Source organism: Ictalurus punctatus, chromosome 2 (genome assembly GCF_001660625.3).
Source record: "Ictalurus punctatus breed USDA103 chromosome 2, Coco_2.0, whole genome shotgun sequence".
Lineage (NCBI taxonomy): Eukaryota > Metazoa > Chordata > Actinopteri > Siluriformes > Ictaluridae > Ictalurus > Ictalurus punctatus.
The window spans coordinates 25,813,662-25,832,984 of record NC_030417.2 but is presented as its reverse complement, the minus strand read 5'-3'; the positions used below and the strand labels follow the sequence as shown (position 1 = coordinate 25,832,984).

The 19,323-nt window shown below is 37.4% G+C and overlaps 1 protein-coding gene across 3 annotated transcripts in view; it reads right to left on the bottom strand.

Moving 5' to 3' along the window:
* Window positions 1-19,323, bottom strand: part of LOC108256459 (choline transporter-like protein 2) — a 30,177-nt gene that overhangs the window by 9,031 nt on the left and 1,823 nt on the right. Inside the window, exons 1-12 of one of the 3 annotated variants that reach the window (XM_047150165.2) lie at window positions 16,394-16,845; window positions 11,517-11,565; window positions 10,670-10,743; window positions 8,574-8,658; window positions 8,279-8,363; window positions 7,529-7,639; window positions 7,327-7,387; window positions 7,023-7,146; window positions 2,012-2,095; window positions 1,724-1,836; window positions 503-634; window positions 172-271 (exon numbers count right to left, since the gene is read on the bottom strand). In XM_047150165.2, coding sequence (XP_047006121.1) covers window positions 172-271; window positions 503-634; window positions 1,724-1,836; window positions 2,012-2,095; window positions 7,023-7,146; window positions 7,327-7,387; window positions 7,529-7,639; window positions 8,279-8,363; window positions 8,574-8,658; window positions 10,670-10,743; window positions 11,517-11,565; window positions 16,394-16,424 — 1,049 coding nt within the window. In that variant the 5' untranslated portion in view covers window positions 16,425-16,845. Of the gene's footprint in view, window positions 1-171; window positions 272-502; window positions 635-1,723; window positions 1,837-2,011; window positions 2,096-7,022; window positions 7,147-7,326; window positions 7,388-7,528; window positions 7,640-8,278; window positions 8,364-8,573; window positions 8,659-10,669; window positions 10,744-11,516; window positions 11,566-16,393; window positions 16,846-19,323 lie in introns of those variants that run through there. The other 2 variants (XM_017453368.3, XM_047150157.2) reach the window with 2 other exon arrangements.

Genomic DNA, 19,323 nt, shown 5'->3' with positions numbered 1-19,323 from the left:
GCAAAATAGTAGTTATGAAAATAGTAGCTATGAAACAGTAATAATAGAAGAACAGTAATTTATAGTAGAAAATAGTTAAGGAATCTTCTTTGCCTTATGATGCTAATCATTTTCATTTGATATCAGGCTTTAACATTGAATGTTACGATAGAACCCATGCACTTTACACACCTGCTGGCCTCTTTGATGAGAGCAATGGCGATTAATATTCTCTTTCTGAGGAAGATGAGAAGCAGGATGATGATGAGCTCCACTATTGCCAGAATGATTGCTGCAGAGATGAACAGAGCAGAATACTGAGTGTATGCCATATGTATGCAACACATCCTAAAATTTTATTTTCACTCTGTTCTAGCACATCACATATGAGGTAGTTAATCCTCATTCTAAAACCCTCTGGTCTCTCAATGCTGATCAAACTGAAGATTTGCTCAATTATTATCAGCCAGCGTCCATGATTGTGGTGGGGGGGGGGGGGGGGGGGTGACTTTGGGTGACTCACTGAAGGCTAGCCAGGTCTGTCTGATATGCAGGTACACATTCAAGTCCATCTGGAAGCCCAGCTCCTTCAGGGTGATGTTGGCCCCAGGGGTATTCTTTAGATGAACATACTCCATACTGCAGTGGAAGATACCTGCATAGAACAGATAGAAAGAAAACAAGTGAGCAAAGAGTAATGCCTGCACACACTGCACTTGATCAAACCAGGAGCTAGAGACAAAATATAACCTATATTTTCATACATATTTAAATTAGAAAGATAGATTAGAAATTAGAAAAACACCTACATAGTCATTGATGTACAGGAGCTGTCCAGCCACATTTTATATACTGTGCACTCACCAGCCACTTTCATAAGAACACCTGTGCACTTGCCCATTCACACAATAATTCCAATCAGCCAATCAAGCTGACTGAGCAGTAGCACAATGCAAAAAATTATGCAGATACAGGTCAAAGTTAATGTACAGGCTCACTGGTACTGGACAGCCGAAAATTGGGGGAAAACAATGGGACCAGGCAACATCTTTCCAAACTTCAACTGTTCAGGTTCGTGCCCAATGAGTCTATGCCCACTGTAACCTCAGATTCTTATTCTTGGCCGACAAGAGGGGAACACTGATGTGGCCTTCAGCTGTTTTGGCTCTGTGCCTCAAGGTTCAATGTGTTTTGTGTTCCGAGATGCTTTTCTGCTCAAAAGAGTGGTTATTTGTGTTACCATAGTAATGCTGTTAAGTCATACCCATCTCTAAACTCTCAACAACAAGGCATTTTTCACCTGCAGAACTGCTGCTCACTTTTTGTACCATTCTGGGTAAAATCAAGAGACTGTCGTGTGTGAAAATACCAGGAGATTAGTTTCTGAGATCAACGCATCTGGCACCAACACCATGCCACAGTCAAAATCACAGAGAACCTATTTTTCCTCAATTCAGATGTTTAATATGAACATTAACTAATACATGTGAAACTGCATGATTTTATGTATTGTACTGTTGCCACATGACTGGCTGATTGGATGATTGCATGCATGTGCAGGGAGGGCGTACAGGTGTTCCTATTAAAGTAATCGGTGAGTGTGTACTCTATATAATATGGCTAGAATTCTCAACAGCATTCACTATTCACATCTGAACATTAAACTGGTGAATAGTGACAGATTTTACACACAAGTATCTTAGCCCCCAAAATGTATCCTTAGTTGTTCTGACAGAGACACTACCGTATCCAATGACGAGGATGACCATGACGATCATAACCCAGACCATGATGCCAGCCAAGAACCTCAGTAATATGATGAAGATCAGACTCAAAATTGTTGCGATTACCAGACCACTAATGAAACACAACCGAGACACAGAATATAAGCTTCACATAACATCAGCGATCAATGAAGAGGAACAACTGTATAATATTAGCCATCAAATTTAAGGACATGCATAATCAAATTCCAGATAAGACTGGGTTTCAGATATATATATTCTTCTAAGACAGATTTTTATTTACTTACAGGATTATCCAATACCATGACACTGTGAAATCCTCAAAGATCTTCATTACCACCATTCGAGTTTCAGCAACTATTGTAGCATTCCTGCAAGCAGCAAAAACAATCAAATTAAATATAAAAAAAAGGATGAATTGTCTTTAACTAGAATGACAATTAATGGAAATCACACCGCATTTAGATCATTCATAAGTATCAAGCTCTTGTAGGACAGTAGTTCTCAAAATGAGGCCAGCTAAAAGGTCGCCAGATGGTCTGTAATTTAATTTTTACTTCAGTTATTCTGTGTATTACCAAGTTCTTATTGCAGTTAGCCTATTTGACAGGTCACTTGAACTAAATGGGTTTAATGCAAATGCTATGCATGTATATATGTATGTATGTATGTATGTATGCATGCATGCATGCATGCATGTACAGTGCCCTCCAATATTATTGGCACCCTTGATAAATATGAGCAAACAAGGCTGTGAAAAATTGTCTTTACTGTTTAACAGTTTGATCTTTTGTTAAAAAAAATTTCAGAAAAATACAATACAAGTGGAGGGCACTGTATGCATACACCAATCAGCCATAACATTAAAGCCAGTAATAGGTGAAGTGAAAAAGATTGATTATCTCGTTTCAATGACACCGGTCAAGGGGCAGGATATATTATGTACCAAGTGAACAGTCAGTTCTCAAAGTTGGTGTGCTGCAAGCAGGAAAAATGGGCAAGCTTAAGAATCCATTGACAAGGACCAAATTGTGTACAGACAACTGGGTCAGAGAATCTCCAAATTGGCAGGTCTTGTGGACCAAAAGTGGTCCAAGGAAGGACAACCTGTAACCTGCCGACAAGGTCATGGGCGCCCTAGACTCACCGATGCACATGGGGAGTGAAGACTAGTCCGTTTAGTCTGATCCCATAGAAGAGCTACTGTAGCACAAACTGCTGAAAAAGTTAATGACAGGTATGACAGACAGATGTCAGAACACACTATGCATCGCAGCTTGCTGCGTAACCACAGACCAGTCAGAGTGCCCATGCTGACCCCTGTCCACCACCAAAAGCACATACTATGGGCACATGAGCATCAGAACTGGACCATGGAGCAATTGAAGGTGGTCTGGTCTGATGGATCACGTTTGCTTTTACATCATGTGGAAGGCTGGGTGTGTCACTTATCTGGGGAAGAGATGACACCAGGATGCACTATGGGGAAAAAGGCAAACCAGCTGAAGCAGTATGATGCTCTGGGCAATGTACTGCTGGAAAACCGTCATATGGATGTTACTTTGACACGTACCACCTACCTAAACATTGTTGCAGACCAAGACACCCATTCATGGCAACAGTATTCCCTAACGACAGTGGCCTCTTTCAGCAGCATAATGAACCCTGCCACACAGCAGAAATTGTTCAGGAATATTTTGAGGAACAAATTTTTTGATGACAAAGAGCTCGATGTGTTGACTTGGCCTTCCCCATATGTCAAACCAATCAACCAGCTGTGGGATGTGCTGGACAAACAAGTCTAATCCATGGAAGTGGATTATAAAAAAAACCCACAACAGTTTCCATGGGGTGTACCTATTTTTTCCACATGACTACACATGTATGAATGCATAGAGGCATGCATAGTCATGTGAAAAAATATGTACATGCTGCCATATTCTTTGCTGAGAGAAGGGGCTTTGTCCTAGCCACCCTTCCATGAAAGCCATCCTTAATCAATATATTTCTGACTGTGCTGTCACGAACATAAATATTTAGGTTACATGATGTAGCTCTTGCAGTTTTCTTTATACCTCTGAGCATTAAATGGTCTGACCTTGGACTGAATATGCTGGCAAGATTGGAAACTGTCTTAAAGGCTCTCCATTTGTAAACAATTCTTCTCACTGTAGAATGGTGAATTTCAAATGGTTGGAGATGGCCTTATAACTAGAGATGCACCTATACTAAATTTCCCAGCCGATACAGATAACAGATTATTCGGTGATATCAGCAGATACCTATAGTTTGGTGGTTCTGCCTTTTATACCTTCTTTTAAAATAATAATAATAATAATAATAATAATAATGTTTCACAGAAACTGGTCTCATAAACTGAAAACACATTACTCTGACATTAACACTAACTAAATTCTGAAGATTAAAGTAAGATTTCTAAACTTATTGAAATGTTATTAATTCATATTAACAGAATTAATTCTAAAAAACTCCTGTTAGTCTCACATTCACTCACCAGAAACAAAAGCATTTCTACTTCATCATTGAAAATCAAACGGGTAATATATATATATATAAAAAAGTTTATATTAACATTAACTGGATATGAAATATACTACTCTACAAATATTTTTCTGTGCTATTATATATATATATATATATATATATATATATATATATATATATATATATATATATATATATATATATATATATATATACACACACACACACATATATATATATATATATATATACACATACATATATATATACATACACACACACACACTCAACTCATCTTCATTTAAATTTTTCAACAGTGTACTTTATTTCAGAAGGAGCAGTGCGGCAAAAAAATAAAAAATTAGACTCGACGCCGAAACTCGGACTTCACTGCTGCAGCGTCCGGTGTAAAATTTTAGCAGTTTAGGGATCACAAACTGCAGTTATGTCGTCATTCCACACAAGAGACATCTTTACACACAGCACAAATATTCCCGCCCTCTTTTGATTGACAGGATATAATCGGCCCTGAGCATCGGAGGTTTTAAAACTAGCGGCAGAAGACGTAAAAAATTGCCTTTATCTGCACATACAGTGAGGGGAAAAAAGTATTTGATCCCCTGCTGATTTTGTACGTTTGCCCACTGACAAAGAAATGATCAGTCTATAATTTTAATGGTAGCTTTATTTGAACAGTGAGAGACAGAATAACAACAAAAAAATCCAGAAAAACGCATGTCAAAAATTTTATAAATTAATTTGCATTTTAATGAGGGAAAAAAAGTATTTGACCCCCTCTCAATCAGAAAGATTTCTGGCTCCCAGGTGTCTTTTATACAGGTAACGAGCTGAGATTAGGAGCACACTGTTAAAAGGAGTGCTCCTAATATCAGTTTGTTACCTGTATAAAAGACACCTGTCCACAGAAGCAATCAATCAATCAGATTCCAAACTCTCCACCATGGCCAAGACCAAAGAGCTCTCCAAGGATGTCAGGGACAAGATTGTAGACCTACACAAGTCTGGAATGGGCTACAAGACCATTGCCAAGCAGCTTGGTGAGAAGGGGACAACAGTTGGTGCGATTATTCGCAAATGGAAGAAGCACAAAAGAACTGTCAATCTCCCTCGGCCTGGGGCTCCATGCAAGATCTCACCTCGTGGAGTTGCATTGATCATGAGAACAGTGAGGAATCAGCCCAGAACTACACGGGAGGATCTTGTCAATGATCTCAAGGCAGCTGGGACCATAGTCACCAAGAAAACAATTGGTAACACACTACGCCCTGAAGGACTGAAATCCTGCAGCGCGCGCAAGGTCCGCTGCTCAAGAAAGCACATATACATGCCCGTCTGAAGTTTGCCAATGAACATCTGAATGATTCAGAGGACAACTGGGTGAAAGTGTTGAGGTCAGATGAGACCAAAATGGAGCTCTTTGGCATCAACTCAACTCGCCGTGTTTGGAGGAGGAGGAATGCTGCCTATGACTCCTGGAACACCATCCCCACCGTCAAACATGGAGGTGGAAACATTATGCTTTGGGGTTTTTTTTCTGCTAAGGGGACAGGACAACTTCACCGCATCAAAGGGACGATGGACGGGGCCATGTACTGTCAAATCTTGGGTGAAAACCTCCTTCCCTCAGACAGGGCATTGAAAATCGGTCGTGGATGGGTATTCCAGCATGACAATGACCCAAAACACACGGCCAAGGCAAGAAAGGAGTGGCTCAAGAAGAAGCACATTAAGGTCCTGGAGTGACCTAGGCAGTCTCCAGACCTTAATCCCATAGAAAATCTGTGGAGAGAGCTGAAGGTTCGAGTTGCCAAACGTCAGCCTCGAAACCTTAATGATTGGAGAAGATCTGCAAAGAGGAGTGGGACAAAATCCCTCCTGAGATGTGTGCAAACCTGGTGGCCAACTACAAGAAACGTCTGACCTCTGTGATTGCCAACAAGGGTTTTTAAACCAAGTACTAAGTCATGTTTTGCAGAGGGGGTCAAATACTTATTTCCCTCATTAAAATGCAAATTAATTTATAACATTTTTGACATGCGTTTTTCTGGATTTTTTTGTTGTTATTCTGTCTCTCACTGTTCAAATACAACTACCATTAAAATTATAGAATGATCATTTCTTTGTCAGTGGGCAAACGTACAAAATCAGCAGGGGATCAAATACTTTTTTCCCCTCACTGTACATCGGTGCATCTCTACTTATAACCCTTCCCAGATTGAAGAGTAGCAAAAAAGTTGTTTCATGAGGTCATGGCTGATGTTCTTGGCATTATATAGACACACCCGAGTGTCCAAACACCAAACTGCCAAAAGGTTCTGCTAGCACATGGCTGCTAATTATTCTTTTAATGATTGTGGAAGTAGAAGGGGTGTACTTATTTCTTCACCACCTCGTATCTGAATGTTGGTTTACTTTTTGGGAAAAATGACTACATATTGAAATCTGCAGTGTTCTTTTTGGCTGAAAAAGAACTGTTCTTTAGGCCCAGATAAATAGAAACAAAGAATTGAAGGATGGTGTACTTGTATTTTCCAATGACCATATCTTAATAATTATCGATATAACTTCATAATAATGTTTACAAAAGGTTGAAGAACGTAGATGTGAACTGTTGTTCAATAGCAAAACACAAGTTTGGATTATGTTGCTTTAACACACATTAAACATGTTGTGCAGGTAACATATTCCATCTTCCATGCAAAATATTCCAAACTTCTGTTAGATGTGACTGAGTGTATTCACACCTGTATGTGTGTGTGTGTGTATACTCACTTTACAGCAGGCAGTAGGTCACTGGCCTTTACAGTCTTGCCCCGTCCATCCGGAAAACTGGTACTGTTTCCTACAGTAATCTCATTCTCCTTTATGCCAAGAGCAGGGAAACACCTCCGTGTGACTGAGCAAGGAAAAATGAAATAATGAAAAGGCAAAAAAAGAAGCAGAAAAACCCTTGTCTATTTAAAACTGATGTTCTCATAACATGTACTCACTGCTCATAAACACATCTTGTAATTAAAAAAAAATAATAAAATTTTTGTTTAAAATAATACTGATATATAAGAAAATGAGGCCTTACATGGTTTGCTAGGGATGAGCACTGCAGGACAAAGTCTTTGTTTCAAGATGTCAGGAGGGGTCTGAAGCAAAAGACATTAAAACCCTTAAATCAACTGTGGCAAAATGGCAGCAGACAAAGAGACAGACAGACAGACAGACAGAAAAAGGTAAATAAAAACTTAGCTTTGATACTTTTTTTTCAATCTTCATGTTCCACTTACCATGTTGCCTGGGTCTCCTATACAGAAGGTTTTGTAGTAAGCCCAGTCTTTGGTATTAACAAAGGCATTTAACAGAGTAAGGGATCGATCAGGACATTTCTCCACACAAATCTAGAAATGAAGAGATAAATGCACAGTTAGGCCTGGTTTTCTGGTTACTGATTGCGCTTACTCCAAGGTAGGGTTGTCACACCACCCTAACATGATACCAACTGCATTTTCAAAGTACCAAAATGATACTATGGCAAAAATTAAACACACTAATAATCTGACATTCATCACACCGTGATGAATAAAAGAGTTGCAACCATCATTGCTTATTCTATTTTGCATATGTTTAAAGAAGCATAAACTCACACTTGGCACTAAAAGTAAAACAAGTTTAAAAATAGATGACATAATTCAATAGTTTATTTGCTAAATAGTCATTACAAAGAGGCATATACGAATTTCTTGTATTGCTTTTTCCATCCAAGTCATAACCTGCACAAGGTGACTCTTCTATAGGTATAATACATCAATAAAAGGTTAGAGGATTCAAAGATTTAGAAAGTATTAGAATTGAATTGTTTGCTTTACCAGATTTTCTTTTTTTACAAATCTACCCCTTACAATGAAGCTTCAGCAGCAATAGTTTACTTGTACTTAACATTTTCAATTTTTATGCATTGACTCATTTACCAATACATTATTGAATCAAGCAATCAGTCAGTAAGAGCAAAGGTGGACAGAATGGACAATGACATGTACCTGAGTGGTGGGACATTGGAACTCTAGAAGGACTACAGGACTGGCACACTTCAGGATGTTAAAGTAGAACAGGTAGGGCTTTTTCCTGTTTCACAAACACCACAAAATACAATGCATAAATTATTCATATACACATACAATGGGCTGCCAGAAACAAGTGCCATGCAGATGAATAAATAAAAAGCTTTTTGCGTATTTATAATCGTTTACATCATATTCACAATCCATGCGTTTAAAAAAATTAAATATTAGCATTAAACACAAAGACAATCTGATGTCTTGCAATTCAACTCACTCCAAATCAGTTCCAGCTTGACCACAGAATTCCCCTCTGCTGTTTGTGGGGTAGATCACCTTCCTAGGGTCACCCTGGGACCATGCTGGAGAGGAGAAGAGGAAACGATGAGTACTGTCTGCACAAACACAACATGATGTTCTTATACAATCCAGGTCATAAGAGTGTTGTAAGAAAATGAACCATGAACGGGGATAAATATGGGGTGCCTAAAGTATTCAAGTTTGGAGCAAGACATGACATGATCTGTACAGGTTTGAATATACAATACTACAGACAGAGTTTCCTGTGGCAGACTTGTTGTGGCTGGCACAGGAATGTCTTACTGTATTCTTGTATCTGTAGACTGGAGAACGGAAGCGAATGAGACTTAACTTACACTACAGTGACTAATTTAATTTGCACTAAGGCCATCAAGCCTCCGTCCACCCAAACCTATACACAGGATTGTTTCCACAACAAGCAGACTGAGCCTTGCAGCACCCTTAACATGAAATATTGGCAGCCCAGAAACTGATCTGCCTTCATCAACATTTTCACTGAACCTAAAAAATTTTCACTGAACCTAAAAAATTGCCAGTGACTAAAGAGCTTAATCTTGCCATTTAACATAAGTGTGAATCATATGAAAATTAAATTCAGTGACTGTAATTGTGCCTAGTAAACGAATTAATCCTCAATAGACATGAGTACTTCTATTAATCTTTCCACTTCTGCTAACCTTACACTAGCTAACAAGGCAGCATAGGCCACAAATGATTAAGTGTGAAATCTGCTCTTTATTATTTTCCTGATACAATTACAACTGGCTTAAAAAAAAATAATTGATAGCCATGATCACTTAAAGATAGTGATGCACTGAAAAGAAAATTCTGGGCCGAAACCGAAAATGATTTTTTTAAAAACCCATTTTAATGTAGTTTGTATAACTGTGTTAATATTAGACTTTTTAATTAATTTCATGAATTTAATGAATCTGAATTGAATAACTATAAGCCAATAAAATGATCACACTTTTATCGAAATTAACACACCAAAACAAAAACAATATTAAATATTATTCTTCATTCAGTTCTGTAACGATCAATTTTTTTTTAATCCAATTATCCAAATAACGTAACATTCTAGAAAATTATTGATATGCAAAACAGCAATCAAGTAATGAACTAGGACTCTTCTGTTTGTGTAAATGTATTTCCACATTAATTAAAGACTATTGTGCAAAAGAACAGTGCGAAACAGCAGCAACAGAACTAAAACCAACCTCAAACTGTAAACAACAGATCAAGTCAAGAGCAAAGTTTTGCAGGGCTACGGGAATTTTAACGTAATTGTTATACACATAGCAAATTGGACTGCTTTCCATTTAAGCAAAAGTGGGAGGTTTCTCTTCAAGGACAAAAATTGCTCAGCTTTCTGACAAGAGATACGGTTCTCTCCTCTCTTCTCAAGAACATGAGGTATTGCACTGAATACTCTCACGCTCTGCGCTGGTGCTTGGAGAAGATAAATACCTGCGTGCAATCCGTGCAAGCAATGGAACACATAGCTTTATTTAGTTTAATGAAGGATCTCATTAAGCATGTCAGAAACTAAAAGAGTTTAGTTTGCGCCTCACCGCTAGTACGTACCCGTTTCTCTGGCACACTCTGCTCTGTGTTGTGCGTCGATCCTTCAGCTGATGCACTCACTCCCTCCAGCGCCGCCTGTATCATTTCCCGTGCACATATTTTCAGCTCATAACTTCGCCGCCGCCCCCAATCCCCGGCCAAAAAACGAAATCCCTACTTGAAGATAGCCCACAACGAGGTCTGCAACTTTCTAATTATAGTGGTTTTCCTTGTGCATGAAGGCATGTGATTTCATTTTACACAGTTTTCCCCTAGTAGCTATTACATAGGTCTATATTCACTTAGATAATGGGCCCATGTTTGCACAATGAACTGTTTAAAACCATAATTACATAAACCTACCTACACTTTGTCTCCCTGTCCCTTCATCTACACACAGGTAAAGACACGAATACGAAAGACCATGAATACAGACGTTTTTCTTGCCTTTAAAAAAAAGATGCTTTAAACAAGGCAATGACTCACCTAGTATTCCCACAGCGACATATCCAATTATGGCCAGGATGAAAATAATACAGCAAAAAATGTCTGTGCAGCCTCTGTAAAGGAGAGCACACAATTCTATACAGTTCAGTTCAAAGTGGAAAGGGAACAAAACACGTGCCTTAGACAAGCATTATATTTGGCACAGAACTATGCTTATGTGTATGCACTAGGGATACACATATGAATACAACATTCGCTTGTTAAATTTTTTTTAAAGCTTGCCAGAAAGGATCACAGGACATCTGGGTGAGATTAGAGATGTGTATCAGAACAGTATCTAAACACTACACGAGAAGGGGGTTTCTCCCTTTCATGTGGTCATAAGCAACCATTCAGATATTTGTTCAACATGAATTAATTGCCCTTAGAAACTTCCTGGTCTGGGTCATTTTGGTATCAATTATGCTGCTACTTTGTTGACATTGGGAAATGGAACCAACAAAATTTGTTAGCACGATTAAAACCACTGCTGGTATTTCTACTTTCCGGGTTAAGCCACGCCCTCTTTAGGTTTCAATACACAATCTGGAACACTATACAAATACAGATAAAGGTATTGTGTTACACTCCTAGTACACATTTCAGATGCTACACAAGCAGCATTATTCACATAATTCAAAGCTATAGCCACTAGCATGCAATTCACCCAGGGAAGGTTACCATGCCTGTAAAATGTTAGCAATTTCACACCCCTAATCTGGGATCTCGGAGATGTTGCACAAATACGGACAAACTGTTGAAAAGTTTCAATACAACTGACAACAGCACTGACACAATTAGCACTGCCTGTTAATAACACAGCTTTTAAACCAAGCTTGTTTCTTACCTATTTTGGATTGGTCCTTTGAAGGTGGGGTCATATTTTCTGGGTTCACCTGTGAAAACAAAACAAAACAGATGATCCAATCGATTACATTATTGAACAATTCTGTAACCAGGAATGGCAGGGGATTTTGCTTATAATGGAAAACATGTTAACATATGAGATATTACAGAAAACTAATTAAAAAATCTAATTAACATAATTAAAATCTAACAGATTTTAGAGACATGACCTTAGAAAAGTCGGTCAATCACAATTTGCTTCTCCAATTGTTACTGATGATCTAACTCATTTGCTCTACACAGCTTGTGAACACATCGGTTATAGCCTCAGGCCTGCTAGCTGTATAATTTAGTTTCTGGAAACATCACAGCATAGCACAAAATCAATCTCAAGTGGTCAAGTGGTCCACAGCCACTAGGCATCAAAATAGAAAAAATTCAATACTAAAAATAGATTGCAACAAATTTCATTAATAATTAGTCTGTCTGAGTTATAAAGTATGTGGTGGCGCACACACACGTCCCCCCTCTCATCAACTGACTTCATTGGTCTACTGGTCACACTGAGATTACACTTATTAGTTTGGGTGTCTGATTTTTAAAAAATAATAAACAAATAAATAAAAAAAAGTGGTTGACAAACACTTAATATCCTTATGCCATACTACATTGTTAAAATTCTTATCTTAAATTCTTAAAAGTACAATCCAAAAAAAAAGTCAATTTTTTTCTCCACATTTTGCCCAGTGGTTTTTTTTTTCGTTTTGTTTTTTAAATAGTAACTTTTTTTCAAACAAAAAAAAACAACAACTGATTGTCCACAAGCTTTAAAGCAGAAGTTAAATCACGATATTAAAAATGCTGAGTAAAAATGTTAAAAAAAAAAAAAAAAAAAAAGAAGAAGAAGAAAAAAAAAGAAAAACAAAATCTCAAACTAAGTGTTAACTGGTAAGAGTTTGAATGTTCTGCAGAAACACACATTCATTCATCTGAACACAGTCACATTGTACTGAACACAGTTACTTTATTCTGTAAATGTAGACACTTCTTACATTTATATACAATTACATGTTCTAACCCTGTTACAGTTAATCCAATCTTAAAAAAACACAATCACCTTTGTTTCTAAATATAGCATCAAACAACATTTATTCAAAATTAATATTTTGGTCACAGTTTTTGCGTGCAGTTTGACGTAGATCCATGGACTAAGGATGGGTATCGTTAAGGTTTTAACGGTATTACCACTCTTACCGATTCTGCTTATCGATCCGGTACATTAACGGCATTCTTAGCGGTACTTTGCTTTATTTTTTGAAATGTAAATTAAGTTTAAAAACAATTTGAAAATATGTTGAAAGCATAATGTTTCACTGAAATGAAATGAACATCATTTCAACATAAGAGAAACAAACCAATTAGTTGTTATTTTGTTTACATTTTGGTTACATGTCAGGTGAGCTCAGCTGGATGAGACCGGAACATTGTGTGTGACATAACGTGAGATAGTAAGTTTGAATTCCTAGATTTGAAATCTATGCAGTATTTAATTGTCCATGATTGATGAATCATGTGTAGTGTACATTTTCAGGTGTTCCGGTCTTTTTTGATGCCAAGTTACATGCTAACTAAGCAGGTAATGGTATAAACACCTTTTGTCATGCGTGCTTGTGTTATTTTTTACAAAGAGACAGGCAAGCAAAGCACAACAGACAAACCTTTATTATCCAAATAATACTTATACTACCTATACCTATACTTTCACTCAAGTTAAAAAAAAAGGTAAAACAATCTTCATCAGCCTTTAAGAAGCACATATCGGTCTACAGTCAGTCCCAACACAACTGACAGCAGACATTCCAGCTTGATGACTAGACAGGCCGCTGCTTAAATGCCATCTGTAACAGGATTATATTTCAACTTTGAGTCATATCCCACCCACAGCCATCTACATGTTTATACCATAATCTCAACACCCACCAGTCTTGAACACAATGCATCAGATGTGATAAAGGTCAAGCAAAAGCCTTAACATTTCCAGAGTTTCGAGCCATTTAACAAGCAATGTGCACTATTAAGGTGGGAAATGTTTAAAAAACCGATGTCAATTCATATAGACATTGTCACAATACATGATATGCCTCATGATAGAGGTTTGCCAGCAAATGCAGTAGTGCTCCATTTTAAAGTCCTATTAACCAAAGTTTCAAATATATAAAGTTGTTGTTGTTGTTGTTGTTGTTATTATAATAATTACAGAAACCTGCACAAAGCTTGTCCCCCTATGTAACCATTCAGAATCATTAAACAGGGCTGTCACAAGTGGTGGGCTAGGCCTGAAGTGATATTTTTGTTTCAGCCAGGCTGACAGAATGTTGTTTGTGTGTGGTGTGTGCATCTGTAAAACTCCTGCACAGAACCACAAAGTGAGGCAAGGGCGTCCCGATTTAGCCTTTTGACCGTTAAAAATTCGAAATGTCCGATAAAATCAAAACTTTATCAGACACGTCTTCCGGTAAAGGTATTAACATGAAACAGACATTAGAAAAGTATGTTCACAACTGCACATCTACATAAGGTCTGTCGGAACAAAATTTGATTTCTACCATTATTGTGAACCTTCCCATATTCCTGGTCTATAATTTTTTTTTTGTTGTTTCAAAAATCAATTAGTGAGAGTTCTCAGTGGCTATTAAACATTTGATGCTGATTGTGTCATTTTATCTTAAAACCCATTTTACGACAGATTACTGTGCAATTATATCCCAATATCCGTTTTGCAAGGAATCTCTGTAGATATCATTTGAGGTTATGCATTTAATTACTGGATTTTAGTTCGGTAATGTGGGGAATCAAGCGACTGTTTATTTTATTTTTTAAATTAATTTTTTGTTTTATGGTAAATGGTCATTTAAAAAAAACATTTATGTGGTCTAATCTTATCTTCTACCCATGGCACTGCCATTCTTGCTTAGCAGTTTTTAACGTCACCAAATGACACTTAAGTGTACGCTGCCTATACCCTGCGGAAAAATAACTATAGTAACTATCTAATTCTAATGGTTTCCACTACAAATACCACTAAAAACCATCTGCTAACCGTTACCATTATTTGTATCCACTAGACATAACATGCCACCAATAGAAGGCAACAAATTACCAGTAGAGACCCATAGGGACCATTACAGTTTCCACTCAAACCAATACTCCCGTTACAACTACTAAAAACTAGAGATGCACAGATACTAAATTTCACACCCAATACTGATAACCGATTATTCAGAGTGATATCGGCCGATTCTGATAACCGATAGTTCTACCTTTTATGCTTTCCTTTAAATGAATAATAATTAATTCCACAATTCTTAAAAAAAAAAAAAAAAAAAAAAAAAAAAGAAAATAAAAACTTTATTCTCTCCATTTCAACAAGTTGTTTCACAGTAACTGGTCTCAAACAGAAAACACATTACACGAACATTATCTAAATTCTGAGGATTAAATTAAGATTTCTTAACCTATTGAATGGTATTAATACATATTAACAGAATTAACTGACTGAATCCTTTAAAAAAATATTTTTTTTAAACCCTCTGTTAGTCTCACATTCACTCAACAAACAAAAGCATTTCTACTTCATCATTGAACATCAAACTGGTAATATAATATATAAAAAAGTTATTATATTAACATTAACTGGATATGAAATACTACTCTACAAATACATTTTTCTGTTCAATATATACTTTGTCAACTCAACTTCATTTAAATCTTTCAACAGTGTACTGGCGTTTTAATTCAGCGTGAGCAGCTCGGCAAAAAAACTATAGACTCTAAGCTGAAACTCCCGCTTCACTGCTGCAGTGTTCTGTGTAAAATTTCAGCGGTGCAGAGATTACAAAGTTTACAACTGCAGTTTTGTCGTCATTCCACATGAGACATATTTACACACAGCACAAATTTTCCCACCCTCTTTTGATTGACAGGATATAATTGACCCTAATCATCAGATGTTTTTAAACTATCCGCAGACGGCGGGAAAAATTGCCTTTATCAGTCAATACATCGGTGCAGCTCTACTAAAAAACAGTTACAAAGTCTATGAGGGTTGGTATTATATTTTTCAGCAGGTTAGAATATTCTAGCATATGGTCCTCCATGCTACTTATATATGCATTTCTATGTGCACTGTCAGAACACGTCAAGTCATTTAGATATCAACATGTCTGTTCTTTTTTTTTTTTTTAAACTCAGGACATATCTAAATAAGAAGCATGAGCTCCTTGAACTTTTTAATGGCGTCTTAGGAGTAACTCCTTCCCAAGACTAGCTTTGTGTAATGTGAGTAAACATGCAGGGGAAATGAAAGGGTGGAGCCTTGATGTACACCAGGGAAGAAACTGCATTAGCAAGCACAACTCCTCCTACGGTTTGCATAAAGGTCATAAACACACGTTACCAGCACACTGGTTCAAATAGCACTTAACATTTCTCTTATAGCATTTCGACTTGATAATTATCTAGGGTAATGCCATCTTCTGCCAAAACAAGGCGCAGCCATGTAGTGCAGAACAGACCCAAACACTAACTCCTGTAAAAACAGCACTATAAAACTATAGATATCGCCAATAACCCACAAACGCTAACTAAACTATACTCTAGCCAAAATCGTTAAGGAGGAGAAATGAAACTTGAACAAAAATGGATTTAGCTATAATAACAGCATTGTTTTGTTTACAGTAAAGTAGAGGAAAGCGCCACAACAGAAGTACTCTGACTTTTGCTTTAAAAACAAAACAAAACAAAAATGAAAACAGGCACCAAACCAACACTACATCTGCTGAAGTAAAGTCAGGACAGGGTTTTCTGACTGGACATTACCATGCTTTCCGTAATGATCCTCCTCCGGCATTTTGTGGCTTTTGTTTTTCCAGAGTCGACTCCAACTCTCGGCGCTCCGTTCAGGAGTTTGGCTTCTCGTTTCAGCTTGTTGGAGCTATGAGCGCCTCTGACGTCCGAAACGGCTTGCTACTGTATTAAACAGTGTGATAAAGTCAGCAAACTACTGTAGGCAAATGTGCAAGAAGCTCACGCCCTCTTCAGTGGTGTAATGCGCGGTATTGAACCCAGCCTCTCAGCTCAATGTGGGGAACCGGTTTAACCGGAAATAAGCGCGCACACAGACAAATTCCGTTTGTTAGTTTCTCTTGGGTTGCACTTAAAAAAAATAAAAGAAATAAACCCAGAGTTTAACATAGGTTTTCCGTCTTCCTAATGAAAGCGAGAGTGTGTAAGGGTGCAAATATTATTAGAAACTGGCCGACCCCTAATCGTATCGGCACCCAGAGAGAAAACGTATTAAAATGATTTCGCAGTGTCCTAGAGTTTTACCCAACAGTTAGGCCCACTAATTAAATCCATGAATTTGATTGGTCGAGCGGAGTTTCAAGCACGCCTATATTCCCGGGTGTTTCACTGCATGGATCACTCCGCTCGTCCGTGTTTTCCAAGTAAAATTCCATTTTCTAGTTCGACATAGTGATTTGAAGACATGTTACATTTGTCCTGCGAGCTGCAAGGTGTCCTGATGCACCCCGGACAACCTTTAGGATTCTTTTGTCACCATGTGTTGCCAGGTTTAGTTTTCCCATGAAATCAAGCTACTTTTGAACTGTCCAGCCACACTGTTGCTACACATCTGTCTGTGGTTTGAGAGTTTTTAATACATTATTTTTAATTAAACTATGCATACTGGCCACATGTTCTCTCTACTCATATTCACACTTCTCATTTCTTCACTATTTCTGTCAGTGACTTGGTCTAAATATTCTCATATCTATAATTTCACAATGACAATATATGTAATAATCTGAGAAGTTTAACACCTTGGTGAAATAATTACTTAATGAAATGACAAGGGGTGAGTCATGGTGCTGCCTCACAGCTCCAGGGTCCCTGGTTTGATTCTGAGCTCGGGTTTCCGTCTGACTGAATGGTCTCTCTGTATCCTCTTGTGGTTCATCTGGGTAATCTGGGTAATCTGGTTTCCTCCCACAAGTAGATTGCAGATGGGCTATTCTAAATTTCCCCTAAGTGTGAATGAGTATGTGAATGTGTGTCCTATCAGGGTGAATTCCCCTACCTTGTACCCACTGAAGATGAATAAATGAATCAAAGAATATATGGCATGACTAAATATTACTAACAAATTTTGAAATGATGGTTTGGTTGTTGGTCTTTAAAATAACAGATAGGCTTCGAAGGGCATTAAACGTTATCTCGTTGGACAGAATAGCATGTTGAAAGCACAAGAAACGTAATTAGATGAACACATCCTGCACAAAAAAGCAACATAAACATTCTGAGTGCCTGACCATTTAATCAGGATATTCCATCTGACAGCTAAATATAGACAACTGTTTTTTGTTTGGTATTAATTTATGTTTAATTAATGTTTGGGGATTTTGTTTTAAAGTGACCGAGTTGCTTTTGTGAGATTTTGACCACCTTCCTATGGATGAAATGTGATCACAAGCAGTCAGTTGAGATGCATTCGAGACCCACGAAGAAAGAGAAGAAGGGGGTGGGGGGGGGGACGGTATGAACAGGGCCCTAAGTTAATCAGGAGTTAAATGGGATTTAGGAGACTGGGGAGGCCTAATACTTTCATCTGTGCCACAATGTGTCCTGTATTGTTTAATTTTCATTATGTTGCATTCCTACACTGATGATATGGAAACATGATCGAAGCAAGATCAGCAATTACTTACACATGCAAGTCTTGCTTCCTCCTTAGCTAGAATTTGGTTTTTGAACTGTTTGCATATAGAGTACTTTTGTTCTCATTTTTAATGACTAGTTCAGGTTAATATTACATGGCACGCACAGAGAGTTACAAAACCAAGAGTTTTCAAAACCATGTTTTTCTTGAAACTTTTGATATACCGCCTTTATTTTCCCCCATGCTTCACTTTCTGTGCTAATTATTCTTTTATTTAGGGCCTCCTTTTGTTACCTCCTTGCTATTTGTGCCATAGTATTGTTCACTTTGTTTTGGGCAGCAGGGAAGGAGGAGTGCGGTATAACCAGAGAAAAAGACCAGTTATGTCATGTCTTCAGCTCAAGCCAACAGAAAGAAAAAAAAAGAAAAAACTAACTGTGGCCTGAGCAACTGTACAGAAAACAGGAAACAGATTTCCAAGTGTCACCTCAACGTCAAACCCAAGAATACTAGCCAATGACAAACTTAAACTCAGTGTTTTTATTTAACCATCAGTTGCATTTCCTAATTCTTTAAAAGAAAGAATCTCCTTTTTTCCCCCCTCTTGTATAAATCTTGTATACATACTTCCAAGCAAATTACACCACCTGGATGTCGATATAGCATAACATTAACAGTACGATCATTTTAGATTTCTATTACTAATAAAATCACCACAACAACATATCACCACACTCCAAAAAGCATAATAAAATGTATAAAAATATTTTATACCCTTAATTATTATATCAATACATTCTGAACGTTGAATTCCATCAGGGCCAAAGAAAAGCCACAATCTAGACCAAAGACACAGCCATACCAGAGTTCAAGGTTTCATATGGTTCTACATTCATTCCAAATAAAAGAAAATCAAATGATTTGGCTTTTTCCACTGCTGCTCAGATGTCTGATTTAGATACATCTTGTGGCCAAATAAACTGTGTACATGAATTATACTAATTATTACTCTCAAAATGATTTTTTTTTTAAATGCTCTAAAATACATTGCCTGGCCAAAAACAAAGCTGCATAGTCGAATATTTCATCG